The following is a 25,156-nucleotide window of genomic DNA, read 5'->3' as shown; positions in this document are numbered from 1 at the left end:
ATCGACCATGATCACAGGTCAGGCCAAGGGACCCTACCTGTGCACGAATTTGTGCACCGGGCCTCTAGTGAAATATATAAAACAATGACTCAGAACTAAAGGGAGAAACAGATCAAAACTCAACCATATTTGGGCACCTTAATATTACATTGACAATTCTAGATAGATCAACCAAGCAGAAAATCAATAAAGAAATATTGGCCTTAAATGAAACACTAGACCAAATGGACATAATTGACATTTAGAGAACCTTTCATCCCAGAAGATCAGATTATACATTATTCTCCAGTGCACATGGAACATTCTCAAGGATAGACCATATGCTGTGTCACAAAACTAACATTAACAAATTCAAGAAGATTGAAATTATACCAAGCATATTCTCTGACATGATGCCTTGAAATTAGAAATCAACTACCAAAAGGAAGTAAAGAAACCAATAAATTTGTGGGATTAAACAATTACTACTAAAAAATGATTGGGTCAAAGGAGAAATTAAAGATGAGATCAAAAGATATATAGAGAAGGTAGGAAACAAGATAGCAGTATAGATAAATGCACTACTCGAATCCTCCCACAACCACATCAAAATTACAACTAAATTACAGAACAACCACCATTCAGAGCCACCTGAAATCTGGCTGAATGGAAGTGCTACAACTATAGAATTAAAGAAGAAATCATATTGAAACTCATAAGAAGGGTAGACGTGAGGAACAGCCTGTTCTGACACCAAGGTGTGGTGTATTTTTAATCGGGAAGGATTTCTTGCCTGATGAGGCCTACTGTGAAGAGAAAGGGATCCCAGATCCACACCAGAACCATTAGCCCAGGGTTTCAATGCCAGAAAGAGAAGCCCCCATAACTTTGGGCTGTAAAAACCAGCGGGGATGGTGGCTGAGTAACATGGAAGCAGCAGGAGACCCAGACAGTTGCTTTTAAAGGGCCCACACATGGACTTTGACTCATTCCCTCTGAGCTCCAGCACTGCAGCAGCAGCTTGAAAGGATCCAGGGACATTTGGGGAGGAACTAAATTGTCTGGCATTAGTGCAGCATCGGGGCAGGAACTTGGGGGCGGCTTTCTCCCAGATGGAGGTACTGGCAGGGATCATTATTCCTCTGCTGGGACCTCCCCTTCCACAGAGCTGACTGGCAGGTACCATATCTGAGTCTTTATCAACCTAGCCCATGCTGCTCACTCCACCCTGGTAAATCCCTGAGATACCAGCCCACCTAATTTGCAGCCCCACCCAAGCTGTTTGCAGTGGTTTTTCCATATGAATGGCTTGTCCTGGCTCAGGCTTCAGACTTTCCAAAAATCACACATAAAAGTAGCAGCTGGACTCAGCATTCCCCATACCTCTCAATAAGTGGCCCTAGGTCAGGCACTAGCAGTAACCTGCCTTGCTTCACACTTGCCTCTCCTGGACACCTGTAAGCCCAACAGAAGAAGCAGCCATCTGCAGATTGCTCTGTAGCTTGTGTCAGGTGCACCCAGGCAAGGCACAGACAGTGGCTGCCTTTGCACCTCCCGGGAGGCCCCAGAGCCAGTGCACCTGCATAGCTGCAGATGATGCCAGACTACAACTCTACAACAGCCATGAGTAACACACATAAGGGGCAGACTAGGTGAGCACTAAAGCTTCACTGAAGTAAGTACTGTTTGATAGGGGTATCTCTTGCACAGCAGCTCTTCTCTTGTAGTTGTAGCTGGTCCTCACAGCTAATTGACCTGTGAGTAAATTCTTCCCTGTGACACCAATAGCAATAAAAGCTCAACTACAACAGAATAGTGCTCACAGCCCACACAGGGGCATACCTAGAATGCCCAGTTCAGTTCACTGGGTAAGCTGAGCCACTGGGCTCTACAGGACACCTGCTACACAAGACCATTCTACCAATTCCAGGAGACATAGCAGCTCTACATAATATGTAGAAACAAACACAGGAAAGCAACCAAAATGCAGAGACAAAGAAACATGAAACAAATGTAAGAAGAGAAGAAACCTCCCAGAAACAAAAACAAAATAAAAAACAAAAACTGAATGAAATTAGAGCAAGCAAACTACTAGATATAGGTTTCAAAACAATGCTTATAAGGATGCTCAAGGATCTTATTGAGAGCTTCAAGGGACTTAGTGAAAATTTCAAGGATCTTAGAACACCAAAGACATGAAAAAGGACCAGTCAGAAATTAAGGGTACACTAACTGAAATGAAATATACATTACAGGGTATCAACAGTAGAATAGATGAAGCAGAGGATCAAATCAGCGATTTGGAATATGAGGAATCAAAAAACACCCAATAAGAACAGCAAAAAGAAAATGAATCCAGAAATATTAAGATAGTATAAGAAGCCTCTGAGACAACCTTAAGAGTACCAACATTCACATCATGGTGGTACCAGAAGGAGAAGAGAGGGAGCAAGAAATTGAAAACCTATTTGAAGAAATAATGATAGAAAACTTCCCCTACCTGGTGAAAAAAACAGATTTACAAGTCTAGGAAGCACAGAGAGTCCCAGATAAGAGGACCCCAAAGAGGCCCACACCAAGATACATCATAATAAAAATGCCAAAGGTTAAAGACAAAGAGAGAATCTTAAAAGTAGCAAGAGAAAAGCAGTTAGTTACCTACAAAGGAGTGCCCACACGACTGTTAGCTGATTTCTCAACAGAAACTTTGCAAGCCAGAAGGGCATGGCAAGAAATATTCAAAGTGATGAAAAGCAAGGATCTACAACCAAGATTACCAAGCAAAGCTATCATTTAGAATTGAAGTTCATATAAAGAGCTTGACAGGTGAGAAATATGTAAAGTAGTTCATCACCACCAAAGTGTTAAAGTGTCTTCTTTAAGAAAAGAAGAAAAAGATAAAAAATATGAACAATAAAATGATAATAAATACATATCTATCAACAGTTGAATCTAAAAATCAAAATAAATGAACAAGGAATCTAATGAATGAATAAACTGATGAATAAAATACAATCATAGACAAGGAAACATAGAACAGACTGATAAATCTCAGAAGCAAGGGGAAGAGAGGGAGAGGAAGAGATTAACTAATGAACTTATATGCATACTAGGGGCCCAATGCATGAATTCGTGCACCTTGAAAGGCTGTGGGCTGCAAGGCACAGGAGTGGGTCTCGGCCCTTCCTGTGTGCCTCTTCCCAGACCCTCCTGCCACAGCCCCTGGTCCCCTGTCTGCTGGAAGCCCCGCTCCCGCCGCCGCCGCCACTTCCACACGCTGATGGCGTTGGCCCTGCTCACATGCACTGATGACGTGAAGCAATTGGGGCTGGTGCCAGCAGCAAGTGCGGGCGGGGCCGGCACCATCAGTGGGTGCGAGCAGCGGCTGCTGCCCTGATCACCTCTCAGGAGCAGGGGGAGGTGGAAAAGCCCTGAAGCGATCAGGGCTGGAAAAGCCCTGAAGGCCGATCAGGGCCAACAGCTGCCACTTGCATCTGCTGATGGTGCTGAGCGATCAGGGCCAGTGCTGGGTGCTGGCAGTGGGTGCGAGTGGGGCTGGCACCGGCATCAGATGCGAGTGCCAGGTGGGACTGCGGCACATAGGAGCAAAAAACTTTCAGTAACCATCAGAGGCTTACCCCGATGACAGCGACCGGTGCCCCACCTTGGTCTGGTGCCCCTACTCACCTGCTCCACCATCCTGCCATGGCTGATGCCCGCCATGTTCCATACATGCCCCCTGGTGGTCAGTGCATGTCACAGCGACTGGTTATTTGGTTGTTCGGTTGTTCTGGTTGTTCCGCTGTTCGGTCTATTTGCATATTAGCCTTTTATTATATAGGACAAGCATTACACATGCACATAGACAATAGGATGGTGAAGGCCTGGGACAGGGTGGGATTTAGGTGTAGTACGGCAATAGAGGAGCATATGTAATACTCTCAACAATAAAGACTTTTTAAAAAACAAAAGATATATGGATACAATTGAGAATGACAATATGACATATCAAAACGTCTGGGATGTAGTGAAAATAGTAATAAGGTGAAAGTTTATATCATTACAAGCCTATCTCAAGAAACAAGAGAAATCCCAAGTAAACAACCTAACATGACATCTTAAAGTACATGAAAAAGAACAAAAGCAATCCAAACAGCAGAAAGGAAATAATAAAAATTAGAGCATAATTGAATGAAATAGAAAACAAAAGGACTATACAAAAAATTAATATAACAAACAGCTGGTTTGAAAATATTACTAAAATTGACAAACCCCTGACTAGACTTACTAAAGAAAAAAGGAGAAAGGCCTATACAAATAAAATAAAAAATGAAAGTCACCACAGGCATCACAGAAATACAAAGAATCATACTAGAATACTGTTAAAGACTAAATGCCACGAAATTCAATAAACTAGAAGAAATGGCTAAGTTCCTAGAAATATATAACCTTCCTAGACTAAATCATGAAGAATTGGAAAATCTAAATAGACTGATCAGCAGTGAGGATATTGAAACAACCATCAAAAACCTCTCCCAAAGATGCTAGGCCCAGGTGGCTTCACCAGTGAATTTTACCAAATGTTCAAAGAAGATTTAAAACCTATCCTTCTCAAACTCTTCCAAAAAATTGAAGAAGAGGCAATAATTCTTAACCAATTTTCTGAAGCCAATATAACCCTGATACCAAGACCTGGAAAAGATAACAGAAAAAAGAAAACTACAGCCCAATATCTCTGATGAAAACAAATGAAAAAATCCTAAACAAAATACTAGTAAATGGAATAAAACAGTACATAAAAAATAATACATCATAATCAAGCGGGGTTCATTCTAGAGGCACAAGGATGGTTCAGCATGCCTAAATCAATCATTTAATACACAACATTCACAAAAGAAAGGGTAAAATAATATGATCTTATTAATAGATGCAGAAAAAGCATTTAATAAGATACAACATCCATTTATGATTAAAATACTTAATAAACTAGGAATAGAAGAGAAGTACATCAACATAATAAATGCCACATATGATAAACCCTCAGCTAATATCATATTCAATGGTGAAAAACTACAGGCTTTTCCTCTAAAATCAGGAACAAAAGGACACCCACTCTCACCACTCTTAATCAACATAGTTCTGGAAGTCCTAGCCAGAGCAATAAGGCAAGAGAAAGAAATAAAAGGCATCCAAACAGAGAAGGGAGAAGTAAAACTCGCATTTTTTGCATGTGACATAATTTTGTATATAGAAAGCTCTAAGGACTCCACCCAAAACAATTATTAACAATAAACATATACATTAAAATTGCAGGCTACAAAATTAAGGTACAAAAATCCATTGCCTTCCTGTCTAGTAACAATGACACTTCAGAAAATGAAATGGAAAAAAAATCATTGGGCAATTGCAACCAAAAGATTAAAGTACCTAGGAATAAAATTAACAAAGAACACGAAAGACCTATGTACTGAAAACTACAAAGCATTATTAAAAGAGATTGAAAACTACACAATAAAATGGAAAAATATCCTGGATTGGAAGAATCACCATAGTTAAAATGGCCATATTACCCAAACCAATATACAGATTTAATGCAATCCACATCAAAATCCCAAATGTTATTTTTTAAAGAAATAGAACAAAAAAGTAATATCAGATTTGTATGGAACCACAAAAGACCCAGAATAGCCAAATAAATCCTGAGAAAAAAGAACAAAGCTGGAGGTATCACGCTACCTGACATCAAATTCTATCATAGAGCTACAATAATCAAAACAGCATGGTATTGGCAGAGAAACAGATACACAGATCAATGGAAAGAATAGTGAGTCCAGCTATAAAACCACATGAATATGGACAGATAATTTTCGACAAAGGAGCCAGAAATGCACATTGGAGTAAAGATAGTCTCTTCAAATAAATGGGGCTGGGAAAACTGGAAAGCCACATGCAAATGAATGAAAATGGATTACAGTTTGTCTCCATGTACAAAAATTAATTCAAAATAGATCACAAAGACTTAAACATAAGACCCAAAAACAGTAAGTTACATAGAAGAAAATATAGGTGCCAAACTTATGGACCTTGGTTGTAGAGAACATTTTATGAACTTGACCCCAAAGGCAAGGGAAATAAAGGCAAAAATAAATGAATGGAATTATATCAAACTAAAAAGTTTCTGTACAGCAAAAGAAACTGACAAAACAAAGAAGCAGCCAATCAGATGATATTTGCAAACAGTAGCTCTGACAAAGGTTTAATTTCCAAAATATTAAAAAAACACATAAAACAACACCAATCAAACAATCCAATCAAAAAGTGGGCAGAAGACCTGAAAATACACCTCTCCCCAAAAGAAATATGAACAGCCAATAGATATATGAAAAGATGTTCAACCTCACTAGCAATTAGGGAAATGCAAATAAAAACTAAAATGGGATAGTACCTCACACATGTTAAAATGGCTATTATCCACAAGACTAGTAATAATAAGTGTTGGAGAGGTTGTGGGAAAAAAGGGAACCCTCATTCACTGCTGTTGGGAATGTAGACTGGTATAGCCACTCTGGAAACCAGTCTGCCGGTTCCTCAAAAAATTAAGAATAGAACTACCGTATGACCCAGCAATCTCTCTCCTGTGTATATACCCGAAAAAACTTGTATGCACCGCTATGTTCATTGCAGCACTATTCAAGGTGGCCAAAACATGGAAACAAACAAAGTTTCCGGTGATAGAGGATTAGATAAATAAGAGGTGGTACATACACACAATGGAATACTACCCAGCCATAAAAAAAGATGAAATACTGCCATTTGCAACAACATGGAAGGACCTTGAGAATATTATGCTAAGTGAAACAAGTCAGTCAGAAAAATCTAAAACCATATGTTTTCACTCATATGTGGGATATAAAACTGAAACTCATTAACACAATCAGCAGTGTTGTGGTTGCCAGAGGGAAGGGCTGTTGTTGTGGGGATTGAAGGGGGCCAAATATATGGTGATGGAAAATGATTTGTCTTTGGGTGGGAAGCACACAGTGCAATATACAGATCTTGTAACATAGAAACTCACACACGAATCCTTTATGATCATATTAACCAATGTCACCCCAATAAATTTCATTAAAAATAAAATATAAGAATATATATACACATACACACACACACACACACTCTAGATCTGGGAAGTTGAGCCATATTGATGGCGAATGATGGTCTTTACTCAATTCCCACACCTGGCTCAGAAAGCCATGAATGAATAGACTACTTAGGAAAGACCCTACAGTGAAGTCACAAGTATCTACAGTAAATCTTCCTGAGCTTTGTCAAAGGGACCTCCAGCCACTTACCAGAGTTACTGTGCACTTGCTCGAAGGATGCTGGCTCTAAGCCTTTGCTGAACAAACTTCTTCTGGAAAGTTTGTTCTTCAGATCATAAATATTTGAGGCTCTGTGGGCCCTTTGGTCTCTATTGTAACTATGCAATTCTGCTATTGTAAAGTGAAAGCCGCAATAGAAACAGTATGGCTGTGTTGCAGTAAAACTTGATGTATGGATGCTAACATCTGAATTTCAAATAATTTTCACTTCTCAAACAACATTATTATTTTAATTTTTCAAACATTCAAATATGTAAAACACATTCTTATCTTACAGGCTCCAAAAATCAGGCCACACATCAGGTTTGGCCTATGGGCCATAGTTCGCCAGTCTCTGATCTAAGCTAATGTAATCACTAGCTCCCCAAAACAACACTGAGTCGAAAGTTAGCAAAATGAAGTGGCAACCATTCCTAGGAACGTATGGCAAGCATAACCCAAAAGCTGATATTTTAACACAGTGGTTTTCAACCTCAGTTGCACATTGCAGTCATGTGGAGAGTTTAAAAATGTGTTTGGCTAGATCTGACCCCTATTCTGCTTTAATTGTTGTGGGTGTAGACTAGTGCTAGTGATTATTTCAATCTCTTCATGTGGCTGAATTGTTTAAACAAGTCTGAGAACTACCTTAAAATTTCAGTGTTGAAGTTGACCTCAAGGGAAGGGAAGTAAAGACCAAAACAAATGAATGGGACTATATACAACTAAAAAGCTTCTCCACAGCAAAAGAAATCAACAACAAAACAAAAAGGCAACCAAACGAATGGTAGATAATATTTGCAAATAACAGCTCTGACAAGGAGTTGATATCCAAAATATATGAAGAACTCATACAACTCAACACTAAACAAACAATCCTATTAAAAAATGGGCATAGGACCTGAACAGACACCTCTCCCAAGAAGACATTCAAATGGCCAACAGATACATGAAAAGATATTTAAATTCACTAGCTATTAGGGAAATGCAAATCAAAGCTACAGTGAGATGCCACCTTGCACCTGTTAAAAATAGTTCCCATCGAGTGTGAGAAAAGAGAGACAGTACAGGAGAACTGTGTGCAATGATGGGTCTCTTTGACAGACGGCTGGAGTTCTAGGCATCTTGGTCCCAGTTGGTCCCAGGCACCATAGTTATCACTGCCTAAGAGCCTTTGAGTGAGTCTCATCCCAGGGCATACTGCAGCCCTAACACAGAGTCACACATTCTGGGCAAAGAATTTCAGGTCAGCTTGGTCAGGGTTTAAATCCTAATGATAAATTCTATGGTCCAAGTCAAGTATCTTTGACCTCAGATAAATTTTTGTCCTTAAATCGAGGCTAGTAACAGTCTCTAAGTCATGAGGTAATTGTGAGAATTGAGTTAATATATGGAACTACACTGAAAGCCCCTGGAGAAATACCTGTGACTCAATAAGCCTCATTAGTGTCTCAGCTTTACTAGGCCAGGAACTTAGCACAATGGCCGGTGTTTAGTAAGGGAAGAATATGTGTTATTATCGTTACCAGTCCCCTAGAAAATGGAAGAAAAATGGGTGTATGGAAGAAGATGCTGATGTCAGCTGTTAACATTTCACACGATTCAACACCATTTCATAATTTTTTTAAAAAACTACCACAGCCGAAACCGGTTTGGCTCAATGGATAGAGCGTCGGCTTGTGGACTGAGGGGTCCCGGGTTCGATTCCGGTCAAGGGCATGTACCTGGGTTGCAGGCACATCCCCAGTGGGAGATGTGCAGGAGGCAGCTGATGGATGTTTCTCTCTCATCGATGTTTCTAACTCTCTATCTCTCTCCCTTCCTCTCTGTAAAAAGCAATAAAATATATTAAAAAAACAAAACTACCACAAACAAGGAATAGAAGGAAACATCACCAACCAACAGAGAAATGCAAATAAAAATCACAATGTGTCAACAATAAAAAAATACAATGTGTGTCCTACCTATATGGCTTATTTGGTTAGAGCATCATCTCATTCACCAAAAGATTGTGGGTTCAATTCCCAGTCAGGGCACATACCTTTGTTGCAGGTTAGATCCCAGGTTGCGGTGCATGTGGGAGGCAACCATTCAATATTTTTCTCTCACATCCATCTCTCTCTCTTTCTTTCTCTCTCTACCTCTCAAAATATTCATTAAATAACATTATAAAAAATCAAGGATATAAGAGATCAGAATATAGAAATTTCACTGCCAGTGCCACCCATGGAAGGTCTAAAAGTCTGTGAGTTACAGGATTGTTCTAACAGTGGGCCACACAGTGACAGCAATGACTCCACAGTGGCGTTATCTGAGGCCTGGTTGTCATCAGTACATCGTGGAATGATCAGCAGTGAATGGATTTTTACTCATAAGTGGCCCTGAGGCAATATGGAATAATGGATGTACAACACACAAACCTAGAGAACATTAAACATGAGACCCCAAAGGAAGCTGGTTTCTAACAGTCCAATTCCCTTGTCTCCACAAACCAGCAGTGTTGTTTTCTGCTGGTACACTGTTTCGGTTGAATGTGATAAAAATAAAATACCCTTAGTGAATCCACATATGAGAGAGACAATTGAAACTACCTAATTTCTGTAGATGGTAAAAAAAAATTCCAAATTCTTCCACATAGTGAATTACATATGTTGGCTGGAGTATTTGTGTGGCGAGGGATGGAGAGCAACACAACTCCTAGGAGTGAATACAGAGTGCAATATAACCAAGTCATTTTATGTACATACCTGTGACTACAATCTCCAATCCTATATAATAAATAGCCAGGGTGTAATGACCTTTACGACCTAAGGCTTGACCAGACCTAAAGTCAGTGCTGGGTTGCTGTGGCTGCCAGTCAGCTATGCTGGGCGGGAGTCAGTCCCTGTCCTGGCCACGCCGGGTGGGAGTCAGTCCCAGTCCTGGTTGAGCCAGGCGGGCGTCAGTCTTGGGTGGGAGCCAGCCCAGGTGGGAGTCAGTCCTGGGTCATGTAAGTGGAAACCGTAAGAAATAGAAACAAGGCAGACCTATCCCTCCACATGGGGAGATATTGGCAGAAGAATAGCAGGGAGCCAGAACTCCCACCATCTCATAACAATAATGAATACCCATCCCCCTTCCCTGACACACACACCTACAAACCTTGGGCCAAGTGGAGAACCTGGACTTCTACTCTCTTGTTGAAATAATGAGGTGGCATCTCATCCTTCTCTTATCAGAGCAGTATCAAAGCAAAGCCAGATAACGCAGGTTTAAAAAGATCCAGAGTTTCATAATGCTCAAAATTTCTAGGTTTCAATTATCAAATTATTCATACAAAGAAGCAGAAAGATCTAAAACTGAATAAAAAAGATAATAGATACTAACACTGAGATAGTAGAGATGACAGAGTTATTTGATAATAAGTTTAAAGCAGCCATCAAAACAATCTTTACATGAGTGATTTTGAACCTCCTTAGATCACTGAAAGTCGCTTAAATGGGAAAAAAAAGAAAGTTATGGCAAGTAAATAGAAAGTCTCAGCAAAGAAAATGAAGCTATAAAGAAGAACCAAATGAAAATTATAGTACAGAAGAATATAATAACTGAAATAAATAACTCAGTGAATAGGCTCAAAGCAGAATGGATGGAACAGAGGAAACACTCAGGGAACTAGAAAATATAACAATAAAAATATCCAATGAGAATAAGGAGAACATGAGTTTGAAAACAACAACAGAAAAAGATCAGAACCACAAGAACCAGTGGAATCATAACAACAACAACAAAAATAAATAAATAAAACTAACATTTGGAGTCCAGGAAGAAATGAAAGGAGATGAAGCTGAAAGATTACTTGAAGAAATAATGGCTGAAAACTTCCAATTGGTCAAAAGACAGAAATCCTCAATTTTAAGAAGGTGAGGAAATACAAAAAGAGATAAACCCAAAGATAGCAACACCCACATCATAGTCAAACTTCTGAAAAATAAAAATAAAAACAAAGAAAAAAATTGCACCATATTAAAAGGTTCACACAGTTACCTCTTTCTCCTCCTATCTCCTCTCCTCCTGCTCTTGCTCCTCCTTCCTCATCCTGTACCATTTCTCCCGATAGCACCATCTGTCAGATATCTGGACAGGCAGGGTGTTTTCTTTCTGGGGCTTGTGGGATTGATCTCTTAGGACAGGTAGTACTTTGTTGCCCTGCCATGTGTTATCCTAAGATGTGGAACATGGTAATTGGGTACAGACGTGTCTCTAAACTTGTAATTTTGTTCCTTGTTTCAGAAGACAATGATGGTGGTAGCTCACGTCAAGGAAGAGAGAAAGATTGGGATTCTTTTCAAGGTGACTTTAGAAAGCAGACCCATCATTATCAACAGGGTGGATATGAGCTTCAGCCTCCACACCTCCTGAAGGATTATGGATACATGGAGAAGAGGGAAGGCCAGAGGTACCACGTCAGACAGTAAGTGACTGGGCAGCCTGGTTTGCATGTGGAAGCCCATGGGACTGGGCAACTCTCACTGCCTTTGGTTTTCTTTTAATTCTCTCACTGGGAAACTGAAGAATATTAGAAGTGAAATCATGGTTGAGCAATCCTAATTATAGTCCTGGTGTCAGAGATGAAGTATGTGTAGAAGACTTTCTTAGCATTCATGAGCACTCTTTTTCTTTCCACTTCCCATCGCCCCCTGCAGCACTCCCTATGACGTCCAACACAACAAAAGGGGAATGAAATTGCATAAAGAAGGCTGTAGTGATGTTACTGTGTGGAGAGGTAGAGAACCTCTGGAAAGAGAAATGGAGAACACACAAGATGAAACCACAGGGAGATGGTTCAAGATCATAGTGAGTGTCATGGCAAGTTCTGCACTAAATGGGATATCCTGGAACCTTATAAAAGCAAGACCGCATTGAACACCTTACATGCATTACTTGGAGGAGAGATTTTGAATGAAGAAAAACGGTTTAGGAAATCCACATTTTGAACAGAGATAAGAAATCATGCCCAGGGTCCCTTCTTTAGAAGCCCTTTAAAGCTGAGTAGAAAAAACAAAATAAACCAAAAATAACCTGAGTAGAAGATTGGGAAAGAACACTGTGTTGGGTCATTCTCCAAGCTTAGTTCATGTTGTTTCTCCTGTCTTTGTGCCTTCTTTTGACCCTTAGATTCCCTATGGAAGAAAGTATGAAAAGACATGGCTAATGGATTCCATCCAGAGCCATTGCAGTGTCCCCTTCACTCCAGTGGAGGTAAGAGAGGACAGTGAAACCACATGAGGGGCATAGGAAATGGGGAGAGGCCTGGCTCACCTGGGGCCCTTGGCCTCTGATACTATTTTTTCAATCCTTGTAGTTTCACTACGTGAAAAACAGGGCCCAGTTCTTTGTCCAGGATGCTAGCGCTGCCTATGCATTGAAGGACATCAGCTACAAGATTTGTGATGCGGAAAACTGGAAGGTGTGTGTGGTGGTCTTTATCTGTACTTAGTCCTGGGGCTAGAGGACAGGCAGAGCTGGTCACCTTCTGAAGGACTAGAGTTCCTGGTGCTAACCCAGCCTCTTCTTCCTGCAGATAGCTATCTTTGTCAGTACTTCTGCTGTACCCTACTCTGTGCGGGATAAACTGGCGCCAGAAGAAATGGAACAGCTAAAGGTAATGCAGACTCAAGGCATATGTATGCCCACATTCAGACCCACTTGTTCCTCCTCCAGCCCCAATTTCCTTGTTCACACCATAGCCTCAGAGCTCTCTCTCCATCTCCCTCTGCAGCTAGCCATGAGAAAACGATATGATGTCTCTCAGAAAGCTCTTGACCTCCGGAGTCTCCTCTATGACCCAGGTACTACTGACAGCAATAATTCTAGGGCAGATGAGGGCAGAGATTTCTGCCTTGGAGGGAGACTTAAGGATGGTAATGAAGGAGGGGTTGGTGGTGCTCTTGGACCCTTGTCAGCCTTGTGATTCCCCACTCTCACATTCTTGAAGGATTTGCACACCTTGATATTGATATAATCCTGAATCGGAGAAACTGTATGGCTGCAACCCTGCAGGTCATTAAAGAGAATTTCCCTGAGGTGAGGCCTTAGACCCAGTGCTGGTGTTATAGTAGGGGGTGTAACAGATGGGACAGAGGGCAGATTTGTCTCTGAGGTCCTAGATAGTAAGCATCACTCTAACTCTTCTTTCCCAAAGCTGTTGTCCCTGAACTTGCGCAACAACAAACTGTACCAACTGGATGGCCTGTCTGATATTATACAGATGGCACCCACAGTCAAGATCCTGAACCTTTCCAAAAATGAGGTAAGAAGAGGGACAGATCAAAGATGGGTTGAGAGTGGGTGCTAGTGGTTATCGGAGTGATGACAGGAAGTAAGCAAAGGTACCTGTGGGGAGGGGAGTCGGCTGTGGGTTCAGGGGCTGGGATGTCCCTTTTCCCTTGGACTATTCTTCAGTTTCTTCCCCATATTTCTCAGCTGAAATCCACCTGGGAGTTGGACAAGATCAAAGGCCTGAAACTGGAAGAGCTGTGGCTGGAAGGGAACCCTTTGTGTGACACGTTCCAAAGCCAGTTTACCTATGTCAGGTCTGTGTGAGCCCCTCTCATCATTCCTGGGGTCCTTTGACTCCTGAAAGCATGGACTACCCCTGACAGTGCCATATCACAGATGGTGGCAGCCCTGGTCCTCTGGGAGAACTAGAGGCCCCACCTTCTCTTCTCTATGTCCCTCACATCTGCTAAGAGGTCTCCTCCCCTTCCTCTGATGTGCTCACCTGTTCTCAGGGTCTGGGGTCTGGTTCCTGACTTTGCATCTAGTTTTCTCTGGCATTCCCACCAAAATGAGCTCTAGGATGCAGGGCTCCACCACAACCCAGGACTAGGAGTGTTGAGCCTTGAGGCAGATACTGCTGATCTGGACTGAGAAACTTCCTCCACCCAGACTCATGCTGAGATAGTCTTTCCTGTTTCTGAGATGACAGAGTATCCCCAATCTATTCTGGGAGACACCTTCTTTCCCTTGCATGTAAAGGGTTTCCCCTCGAATCCCAGGTTGACCTGGGGACGTTCCCACCCCATGCCAAGGTCCCAGGCCCCATTCATTTCTTTAGTGCGATACCAGGGATGGGCCATCTTTGGTAGAATCCAGAGTTCCCTAGTCAAGGGGTTAGAAGTGAGTCACTAGCAGTGAGCCGAGGACCTTTTGAGGCAGCAGTGGAAGGCAGACAGCAGAGAGGTTTAAGGAGACAGAAGGGCATTCCTCTCAGGGTCAGTGGTCCTCCATCCAGACATCACATCATCTGCCTGGTCCTTCAGAGGAGCCCTGGGTAGCCTTGCACAGGTAAGATTGCTCAGATAAGGAACCAACTAACAGGCACAGATGCACAGGAGCCATGAGGAGAGAAGGTTGTGAACATAAGAAGGGTCCACAGACCCCTGACCCCATGTTCAGCTGGGGACTGACCCATTACCCCTTCTGGAAAGATCCTGTGGGTGGTGCATTTCCCATCCCATTTCACATTGAGCTCCCACAGGTAATAAAGGTTCAACCAGAATCCTATGGCCATCATGCCCATAGGTGCATGTTTTCCATTCCTATCTTGAGACCCAGGGCCAGCCAGGGGCAGATGAAGGAAAGGGCTGCTGCAGGGGAGCCTTGTCCACTCTCTTCTCTTCTTCTCTGACCCCACCCCCACTGCCAGGGCAGAACTTTTTTTCCCTTCCCTTTAATTTTCTTTCTGTTTTTCCTTTGTCTCTACACTTCGATGTCTTCCAATCTCTGCTCCTATCTTTACTCTCTTTCTGTCTTCATCCCTCTCCCTTCCACTCCCTGTCTCCTAATCCCTCCCTCCATCACCCCCTTGCCCCAGAGTCCTGGGCCATCCTTGGGGCATGTGCTGTTCATGGCAGGATGCTGGTTCCCCAGTGAGGTGGCAGAGTCCTGGGCCCCCACCCCATTCCCTCTTCTCTCTGGAGCCATCAGTGTGGCCTGGAAGGAGGAAAGGGAGGCAGGGAGGGGGAAGAAGCTCTGGAGTCTGGGATCCAAATGCTGTGGTTTGTGGCACTGGGGAAGGAGTCAGGGCCCTCTAGGCCGGAGTTAACCAGGAGGATTGGGAGGGAGAGAGAGGGAAGGAGGGAAAAAGTGAGGGGCGCAGGAAGGAAAGGAGGTAATATGAATGTGAAGGTGTGAAGACTGTGTGTTTCAGAGATTCCATATGGCAGATGGTCAGTGCTCAGCAGAGAAATGGACCCAGAAGCCTTGAAATCTGAGGCTGAGGAGGGCAAAGGGGATTCTGGGTGGGCAGAACACCTGTTTCTGTTCATTCCATCAATATTTTAAGTAAATTACAGCAATGCAATCTAAACTGTCAACCACTTTTTCTATTTTTGCATTTGGACAGCGCCATCAGGAAATATTTCCCCAACTTGTCACGCTTGGTAAGTGCTTACAGTCATCATCTCTTACTTACATTGACAACCTCCACACCTGCCCTCAAGCCCTTTACGTCTTGCCTGGATTACATGTTTGCATCAGAGCCTTCTCCATTGTGGGGGACATGAGCTTCTGAAAAGCACATGAAATGATCTCTGCAAAAATGTACCCACACACACAGAGAAGGAAGGAGAGACAGGGAAAGCTGAAGCTATCTGCAGAGGGAAGACAAAGGGAGGAGGGAAAGAGAGAGAAACACACACACACACACACACACACACACACTCAGAAGTTACATAAAACAGTAGAGACTTCCAGGACCTCATGATGCCAATGTGCACTGGAATCTTGCCCATGGAATTTCCAGGGAACTATTACTACAGACCTCTGACCTTCACCATCTCCTTGGCACATCCTTTCCGCTAATCATCCAAGATCACCTTCCTGGTCTTCACTGCTAACTTATCTTTCCTTCTCCAGGATGGCCAGGATTTGCCCCCACAAATTACCACTGACATTGACAAACCCTCCTTGATAAGTCCCTTAATAAAGGTAAGGAAGAACAATATTTGGACTACTGTAAGGGAGGCTTTTTTTTTTTTCAGCCACATGGTCTCAAATGTCTTTGATTCTAGGAAAGCTGTGAAAGATCAGATGCTATGAAGACACAAGTTGTGCAATTCCTGCAGCAGTAAGTACCCTGGGGACCACCAAGAATGGGGAGGGCTTGGACAGTCCAGGCCACCCAAGCACAGATCTGTTCCTGAGAGTGTTCAAGTCCCCTTTGAGACCCAGTCCCTAGAGGTACACTGTCTTCATTGTCCCCTCACAGATATTACTTGATCTATGACTCTGGAGACAGACAGAGTCTCCTCGGTGCTTATCACGATGAGGCCTGCTTCTCTCTGACCATTCCCTACATTCCAAACAACCCAGCCCCGTGAGTATCACAGTTCACACTCTTATTTGGGGACAGGGGGTGTCTCCCCAGCAGAAACCTGCCAGTTCATGGAAGCACTCCCATGGCCAGACCTCCACATCCTATTCCTCTTTTTCTCCTAGAAGCAGCTTGTTTGAGTACTTCAAGGATAACAGGAATATGAAGAACCACAAGGACCCCAGTGCGTGTGGGATGGGGAAGATTGGGCAGGGAAAGGGGGCATGAAGGGTCAGTCATAGGGCCCAGGGAGTGGCAACCCTGACCTTTTCTGTCCTTCCTCCATAGATCTGTGTTTTCAGCTGCTGAAACGTACAAAACATGACATTGTGAGCTCTCTCTGTGTGTTTCCCAAAACACAGCATGATCTCAACTCCTTCCTGGTGGACATGTGGTTGCAGTCGGTGAGCACCCTCTTCCTCCCTGGGAAAGGCCCAGAAAGATGCAGGTGGTGGGAGGTGTCAGTGGAGACTGAGCACCTATGCCCTTACTTTTTAGGAAAAGATGCTCTGCTTCTGTGTCCACGGAGTGTTCAAGGAAGGTGAGTGTATGTAGGGTCCCCTCCCCAGATCCCCAACTGCTCCCTCCTCCTGGCTGGGCTCCCTCTCAGAACTCTCACAGCTTCCCTGATTCCTTCCCTTTTCTTACTATTCCCTCCATGTTCTCCTGCCTCCAGACACTGCCCCCAAACTAGCCTGGTCTGACCTGCATCCATGCCTATCAGCCCTGCATAGCTGGGGTGATGGGTACACAGATGTGGGGTTTGATGGCTGTCATCCTAGATCCTAACTGTGCAAACATAGGTCCATTATCTAACCTTTCATTTTCCTCATTTGCAAAATGGGGATAATAAAACACACCCCTTGGGTAGCTTCCAAAAATGAATCAAATGAACTAGTGAAGTGGTTGTCCCAGGGCCCAGGGCATGGTAGGTTCCTTCTCAGTGGAAGCAGATTGCTCCTAATGTTGCCCTCCCTATTCCTTGCACCCTGACTCCCAGAAAATAGTTGTCTCCTTGGGCATGAGTATGCAGTCCCACCCTGACTTGGGAATGCTGAGTGAGTGTGTGAAGCATGTGTGACCCTAAGGGGGTATTATTGTTTGTTGTTGTTGAAGTGGAAGGAAGGTCTCAGGGTTCTGTGCGTGCCTTCACCCGGACCTTCATCACTACCCCTGCCAGCGATTCCAGGTGAGTGTTATGCTCTGGGTGGGAACATACAGCCCAATCTGGGCTCAGGGCTGTGGGAATGTGGCAGTGCATGTTCTCAGGGTTTTCTCGGTGTTGTGGGAAGCCAGCAGGTTGATCCAAGGAACAGTCCTGCAAAGGGGTTAAGAGCTTGGGCTCTGGAGGTAGAACACTGAAAGTGTTTCAGGTTTCTTTCAGGTTCTCTTCATGACGCCAACACTCACTAGATTTGTACCTGAGTGAAATCACATGACCCTCTCTGTGACCTATGTCTTCCTCTGAAAATGGGATTAGATTGTCCTCTCCCTTGGGCTGTTTCACTGAGTAAATGCAGTGGGGTTAGGGGTACAAATCTAGTGAAGCTGGTAGACAATATCTCCAAGGCTGGGGATGTGAGAGGGGCAGAACTACCAGGCAAGGAATCTGGGGAGCAGATACAGGTGGGTATAGGAGGAATCTGATTGCTGAGTGGCAATGGAAGCAGGATCATTGTTGAGGGTGTGGGGTTGTCCATCCATCAGTTGTCTGAGGTATCATTTTTCTCCAGTCTATGCATCATGAATGATGAGCTGTTTGTGAGGGAGGCCACCCTGAATGAGACTCAGAGGGCAATTTCCATCCCAGTGCCCACACCCTCCTGCAGCACTGGGTCCACCCTCTCCCAGGAGCAGCAGGAAATGGTGCAGATTTTCTCCATCCAGTCTGGCATGAAACCGCAGTGGTCTCAAAAGTGAGTATTGGTTGTGCTCAATGGTAAGAGGTACTTCAGGCAGTGTGGGGCTGAATAATGGAAACACATAGGCAATTTGGAAAAAGAAGCATTTTGATATTTTGCTTCCAAAAATAGTAGGCCCATGAATAATGTATCCTAATTTCATGGTGATATGTAAAGAGTTTTAAAAATAGTGTAATGCTCAGATGACATGATCTTGCATATGAAAAATTCACCTAGAAACTATTAGAATAAACAAACAAGTTTAGCACAGTTTCAGGGTACAAGATCAATATACAAAAATCATTTGTATTTCTATGTTCTACAATGAACTATCTTGAAATGAAATTAAGAAAATAATTTCATTTATAATAGAATAAAAAAATAAGACTAAAGTAGTGAAAAACTTGCACTTTAAAATCTTCAGAATATTTTTGGAATGAATTAAGTAAGACCAAAAAAAAATGGAACAACATGCCGTGTTTATGATTTGCAAGACTTAGTGTTGTTAAGATGGTAATACTATTCAAACTGGTCCACAGATCCAACACCATTCCTATCAAAATTTTAACTGGTTCCTTTCAAGAAATTAATATGGTGATCATAAAATTCACATGGAAATGCAGTGTACTTAAAATACTAACAACAATAGTAAAAGGGAAGAATACCGTTGGAGGAGTCATAATTCTCAATCTCTAGAATTTCAAAGCTTACTATAAAGTGGCTATAATTAAGACTACAATGCTACTAACATTTGGTTATACATATAGTCAATGCAATAGAACTGAGAGTCCAGAAATAAACCATGACATATATAGTCAATTGATTTTCAATTAGGTGCCAAAAATTTTTAATTGAGAAAAAATAGTCTTTTTAATGAATTGAGCTGGAACATCTGTATAACTACATGCAAAAAATGAATTTTGGCCCTTACCAAACACCATGTACAAATATTACTCAAAATGGATCAAAGACCTAATGTAAGGTCTATAGCTATGAAAACTCTTAGGATAAAACGTAGGTATATAACTTCATCACCTTGAGTTAGGCAATGGTTTCTTATGTATGACACTTAAAACACAAGCAACCAAAGAAATAAACAAATCGAACTTTATCAAAATTAAAAATTGTTGTGCATTCAAAGGACACTATCAAGAAAGTAAAACTACAACCCACAGAATGGGAGAAAATATTTACAAATCTCATATCTGATAAGGTATACTTTCCAGAATATCTGAAAACACTAACTCAACAATAAAGAGACAACCCAATTTGAAAATGGGGAAATGATTTAAATCAAAATTTCTCTAAAGATGACATACAAATGACCAACAAGCACATGAAAATATGCTCATCATCATTAGTCATTAGGAAAATTCAAGTCAAACAAGGAGGAGATACCACTTCATACACACACTAAGATGGCTTTTGAGTGAAATGGACCATAAGTGTAGATAAGGAAGTGAAGATATTAGAATTTTCATATATTACTGGTACAAATATAGAGTGGAACATTCACTGTGGAAAACTTTTTGGAAGTTCCTCAAAATGTTAAACATGGAGTTACCATATGAACCGGCAATCTGACTCCTAAGTAAATAATAAGAACAATGAAAACATACATTCATGCAAAAGATTGTACAGGAAGGTTTATAGCAGCATTACTCCTAACAGCCAAAGAGTGGAAACAACCCAAATGTCTTTTAGATCATGAATGAATGAAGAAATATGGTATATCCATATAGTAGAATATTATTCAGTCATAAAAAGAACATAGTTTTTATATATGTCATGCCATAGACAAACCTATGTCATGCCAAAGACATTACACTAAGTGAAAGAAGCCAGTCACAAAAGGTCACATATGTGTGATTTTGTTTACATGAAATGTCCAGTACAGTCAAATCCATAGATACTGAAAACAGATTTGTGATTGTCAGGTTCTATGGCAGGGGCGGGGAACCTTTTTCTGTCAAGGGTCATTTGGATATTTATAACATCATTCATGGGCCATACAAAATTATCAACTTAAAAATTAGCCAAAAATTGGTCAAACATTTAATTAACTCCTAATGCCTTGGCAGTACCAGACCAAATGATTTCTCAGGCCTTATACATCCCTCTGACTGGAAATTCCCCACCCCGGGTCTAGTGAAGGGGGTGGAATAGGGAGTGATCTCTTGTGCTTAAGGAGTTTCTTTTTGAGGTAATGAAAATATTTTGGAATTAGATACTTGTGATGGTTGCACATTCTTGTTATATACTAAAAAGTACTGCATTGTACACTTTAAAATGGTGAATGCTATAAAATATCATTGAAAACATATTTTCTAAATTTTCATTTGTTATTTTATTTTTAAAAAATATTTTTATTCATTTCAGAGAGGAAAGCAGAAGGAGAGATAGAAACATCAATGATGAGAGAGAATCATTGATTGGCTGCCTCCTGCATGCCCCCCACTGGAGATTGAACCTCAACCCAGGAATGTGCCCTTGACCAGAATTGAATCTGGGACCCTTCAGTCCACAGGCTGATGCTCTATCCACTGAGCCAAACCGGCTAGGGCTTGTTATTTTCTTGAACATCTTTATCAATATATATTAAGCTCCCTTGTTCTTTTGAAGATCTGTTTTTCTGTTTTGGATTCTAGTGGGAATGAATGCTAGTGACAGACGTTTTGGTTTTCACCAGGTCTTTCTTCCTCCTTGCACATAGTGCTCATTCTGGTACATGTGTCCCAGCATAGATTTAGTGGCATAGGTTTCGTGGTGGCATTGCATGGTCAGCGTGTCTGTACTGTGGTACTAATGGAGATCACCTGATCTTCTCCCACTCCAGGTGCCTTGAGGACAATGAGTGGGACTACATCAAAGCTGCTCAGGTCTTCGCTACATTCAAGGTGAGGTCTGGGCATCAAGTGGGTCAAAGATAGATGTTTCTGGGCCTTTGGGGAGGCCAAGAACATGAAGGCTGGTGCCCTGGAATAAAATTCAGGGAGCTGGCTCTTCTGACACCTTGACTCCTCCTCTCCAGGCCGAGAGCAAGATCCCAGAGGAGGCCTTCAAACAAATCTCTTAAAAAGAGCTCTTGGATGTCATCTTTGTCTTCATCCACATCATTTATCTTTTCTCCTGCCTAAGGCCATACCCATGACTGGGCCTGGAGGCCTGGCTGACCAAGAAGCCAAAGTTACCTAACCACCTGAAGTGTCATTTGTTCTGTTTATTCTTCCCATTCATGATCACTGTGGTTGTGTTGTTGTTTTATTCTTTTTCATAATAAAGAGTGAAGTTACACATTCTATGTTATGTGTCTTGGATCTCTCTTCCTGTGCCCAACCATGAGCAATGGGTCCAGGACTGAAAGGCCCTTCGCTCTCCATCCCCAGCTCCCCCATTCACTCTGGCAATCTCTAGCAGATGCATCAATCTTGACTACATAGGCAGTTTGTCAATAGATTCTAATGAAAATGGGCACACAGTGCTTCCAGAAATTGCCCTTTGGAGACAGTGTGAGTCAGTGAGATGCTCTATTTGTAGGTCTGAGGATGCAGACTTGGGACCTGGCACAAAGGGTTTTTGCCAGGAATGCCTACTGTATAGTGAGGGCTGTGGGGGAAGGAAGAAGGGACTCATATGTTTCACTCCTTCCAAATCACCTGAATGTTTTCAAATACCATTCTGTGAACAAGTTTACAATTTGCACACAGGTGATTGGGAAATGGGCCTTTTCACATCTCTCACCATGCTTGTGTTTGTCTTTTCATCTGCCCACTGTACAGCCCCTCCCTCCTTTTTGAAGATGCACTGTGGATGGGATCTCACTTCAGCACCCGAGAGTGAGGGAGAATCAGCTTGTCTTCCCACTTCATTTCTCAGATAGTTGACACTGGGTGCTCTGAGTCTATGTGCCTAAGGGGGTTCAACCCTTTGTTTTCATTTCCAAACAAACAACAATAACATGGAATCTCAGATTATGGTCAGTCCTGTGGGACTTTTTTCTGTCTGACTTATTTTGCTTAGCATGATATTCTCAGGATCCATTCTTATTGTTGCAAATGGTAGTATTATTCTTTCTTATGGCTGAGTAGTATCCCATTGTATATATGTACCACATCTTCTTTATCCAGTCCTCTATCGAAGGACACTGGTTTTTTACCCATGTCTTGGCCACCACGAATAATGCTGCAAAGAGCATAGGGGTGCATATATTTTTGCAAATAAATGTTTTCAAGTATTTCCAGTAAATACCCAGAAGAGGGGTTGCTAGATCATATGGTAACTCTATTCTTAATTTTTTGAGGAACGTCCATACTGTTTTCCATAGTGGCTGTACCAGTTTATATTCCCACCAGCAGTGAATTATGGTTCCTATTTCTCCACAAGCTCTTCTTAACAAATTTAAGAAGACTGAAATCATACCAAGCATATTCTCTAAGCACATTGCTTTGAAAGTATAAATCAACTGCAAAAAAGGAAGTGGAAAGAAACATAAATATGTGAAGATTAAACAACATGCTACTAAAAAACAACTGGGTCAAAGAAGAAATAAAAGAATAGATCAAGAGATATATAGAGATTAATGAGAATGACAATAAAACATGTCAAAAATGTTGGGATACAACAAAAGCAGTAATAAGAGGAAAATTTATATTATTACTGGCATATCTCAAGGTACAAAAAAAATCCTAAGTAAACAACCTAACATTAATTCTTAAAGAACTAGAAAAAAGAAAAAGAAGAACAAAATCAGCCCTAAGTCAGCAGAAGAAAAATAATAAAAATTAGAGCAGAATTAAGTGAAATAGAGAACAAAAAGACTATACAAAATAATGCAACAGAGAGTTGGTTCTTTGAAAAGAACAATAAAATTGACAAACTGCTTGTTAGACTCAATAAGGAAAAAAGAGAAAAGATTCAAATAAAATCAGGAATAAAAGAGAAGTTACCACAGACCCCAGAGAAATACAAAGGATCACAGAAAAATACTATGAAAGACCATATGCCACCAAATTCAATAACCTAGAAGAAATGGGTAAGTTCCAAGAATTATATAACCTTCCTAGACAGTCACAAAGAACTGGAAAATCTTTTTTTTTATTGCTAAAAGTATTACAAAGGGTATTACATATGTGTCCTTCCCTCCCCCCTCCCCCCCGCCCTTGACAATCCCCTGGCCTCCCTTACCCCCCAGTGTCTTATGTCCATTAGTTATGCTTATATGCATGCATACAAGTCCTTCGGTTGATCTCTTACCCCCCTCCCTCCTGCCCCCCAAACCTCCCTCGCCTTCCCACTGCAGTTTGACAATCAGTTTGAGGCAGCTCTGCCTCTGTATCTATTATTGTTCAAAAGTTTGTAATGGTCTTTATTATCCATGAATGAGTGAGATCATGTGGTATTTTTCCTTCATTGACTGGCTTATTTCACTTAGCATAATGCTCTCCAAGAACTGGAAAATCTAAATAGATCAATCAGCAATGAGGAATTGAAACAACCATCTAAAAATATCCCAAAAAATAAAAGTCCGGGAGCAGATGGCTTCACCAGTGTATTCTACCAAACACTCAAAGAAGATTTACTACTTCTCCTTCTCAAATTCTTCCAAAAAACTGAAAAAGAAGCAATACTTCCTAACACATTTTATGATGCCAGCATAACCCTGATACCAAAACCTGGCAAGGATAGCACACAAAAGAAAAAGAAAACTACATGCCCTAGCTATTTTGCTCAGAGGATAGAGCGCCGGCGTGCACACTGGAGGGTCCCAGGTTTGATTCCAGTCAAGGACACATGCTCAGGTTGCGGGAGGGCGTGCAGGAGTCAGCTGATCAATGATTCTCTCTCATTGATGTTTCTATCTCTCTCTCCCTCTCCCTTCCTCTCTGAAATCAGTAAAAAAATATTTAAAAAAAAGAAAACAAAACTACAGACCAATGTCTCTGATGAATACACATGCAAAAATCCTAAACAAAATACTAGCAAATCAAATACAACAATACATTTAAAAAAAATAGCACATCACAATCAAGTAGGTTTCATTCCAGGGGAACAGGGATAGTTCAACATATTTTGGAATAATTTAAGAAGGGTAGCTATAAGTTCTTTAAATGTTTGATAGAATTCACCTGTGGAAACCTGCTTGTCCTAGGATTTTGTTTGGAGGGTTTTTTTTTTTGTTTTTTTTTTTTTTTTTTTTTTTACTGCTTCAAATTCACTACTAGTAATTGGTCTGTTCAGAGTCTCTGTTTCTTCTTGGTTTACTCTTGGAAGATTTTATGTGTCTAGAAATTTATCCATTTCTTCTGGAGTTTCCTATTCGTTGGAATATAATTGGTCATAGTATTCTTTAATGATCCTTTGTATTTCTGTGGTGTCAATCATAATTTCTTTCATTTCTGGTTTTATTTGTGTTCTCTCTCTTTTTTTCTTAATGAGTCTTGCTAGAGGCTTGTCAATTTTACTTATCCTTTTAAAGAACATCTCTTCTTTTCATTAATATTGTCTCTTTTTCTATTTTATTTATTCCACTCTGATCTTTATTATTTCCTGTATTCTATTCA

The 25,156-nt window shown here is 41.4% G+C and overlaps 1 protein-coding gene across 1 annotated transcript in view; it reads left to right on the top strand.

Annotated features, from left to right (window-relative positions):
• The window catches only part of LOC102258513 (nuclear RNA export factor 2), a 47,959-nt gene extending 26,139 nt beyond the window's left edge, over positions 1 to 21,820 (top strand). Inside the window, exons 2-21 of the mRNA XM_014532283.1 lie at positions 11,610 to 11,790; positions 12,023 to 12,173; positions 12,495 to 12,578; positions 12,682 to 12,786; positions 12,901 to 12,981; positions 13,099 to 13,168; positions 13,315 to 13,403; positions 13,522 to 13,629; positions 13,803 to 13,912; positions 15,727 to 15,763; positions 16,239 to 16,310; positions 16,394 to 16,449; positions 16,591 to 16,698; positions 16,821 to 16,879; positions 16,984 to 17,099; positions 17,194 to 17,236; positions 17,812 to 17,884; positions 18,429 to 18,611; positions 21,433 to 21,493; positions 21,628 to 21,820. Coding sequence (XP_014387769.1) covers positions 11,753 to 11,790; positions 12,023 to 12,173; positions 12,495 to 12,578; positions 12,682 to 12,786; positions 12,901 to 12,981; positions 13,099 to 13,168; positions 13,315 to 13,403; positions 13,522 to 13,629; positions 13,803 to 13,912; positions 15,727 to 15,763; positions 16,239 to 16,310; positions 16,394 to 16,449; positions 16,591 to 16,698; positions 16,821 to 16,879; positions 16,984 to 17,099; positions 17,194 to 17,236; positions 17,812 to 17,884; positions 18,429 to 18,611; positions 21,433 to 21,493; positions 21,628 to 21,672 — 1,689 coding nt within the window. The 5' untranslated portion in view covers positions 11,610 to 11,752 and the 3' untranslated portion in view covers positions 21,673 to 21,820. The remainder of the gene's footprint in view (positions 1 to 11,609; positions 11,791 to 12,022; positions 12,174 to 12,494; positions 12,579 to 12,681; positions 12,787 to 12,900; positions 12,982 to 13,098; positions 13,169 to 13,314; positions 13,404 to 13,521; positions 13,630 to 13,802; positions 13,913 to 15,726; positions 15,764 to 16,238; positions 16,311 to 16,393; positions 16,450 to 16,590; positions 16,699 to 16,820; positions 16,880 to 16,983; positions 17,100 to 17,193; positions 17,237 to 17,811; positions 17,885 to 18,428; positions 18,612 to 21,432; positions 21,494 to 21,627) is intronic.
• The last annotated feature ends 3,336 nt before the right edge of the window (positions 21,821 to 25,156 follow it).

Source organism: Myotis brandtii, unplaced genomic scaffold (genome assembly GCF_000412655.1).
Source record: "Myotis brandtii unplaced genomic scaffold, ASM41265v1 scaffold87, whole genome shotgun sequence".
Lineage (NCBI taxonomy): Eukaryota > Metazoa > Chordata > Mammalia > Chiroptera > Vespertilionidae > Myotis > Myotis brandtii.
The sequence above is the reverse complement of the archived record's forward strand: the minus strand, read 5'-3'. Positions and strand labels throughout refer to the sequence as shown.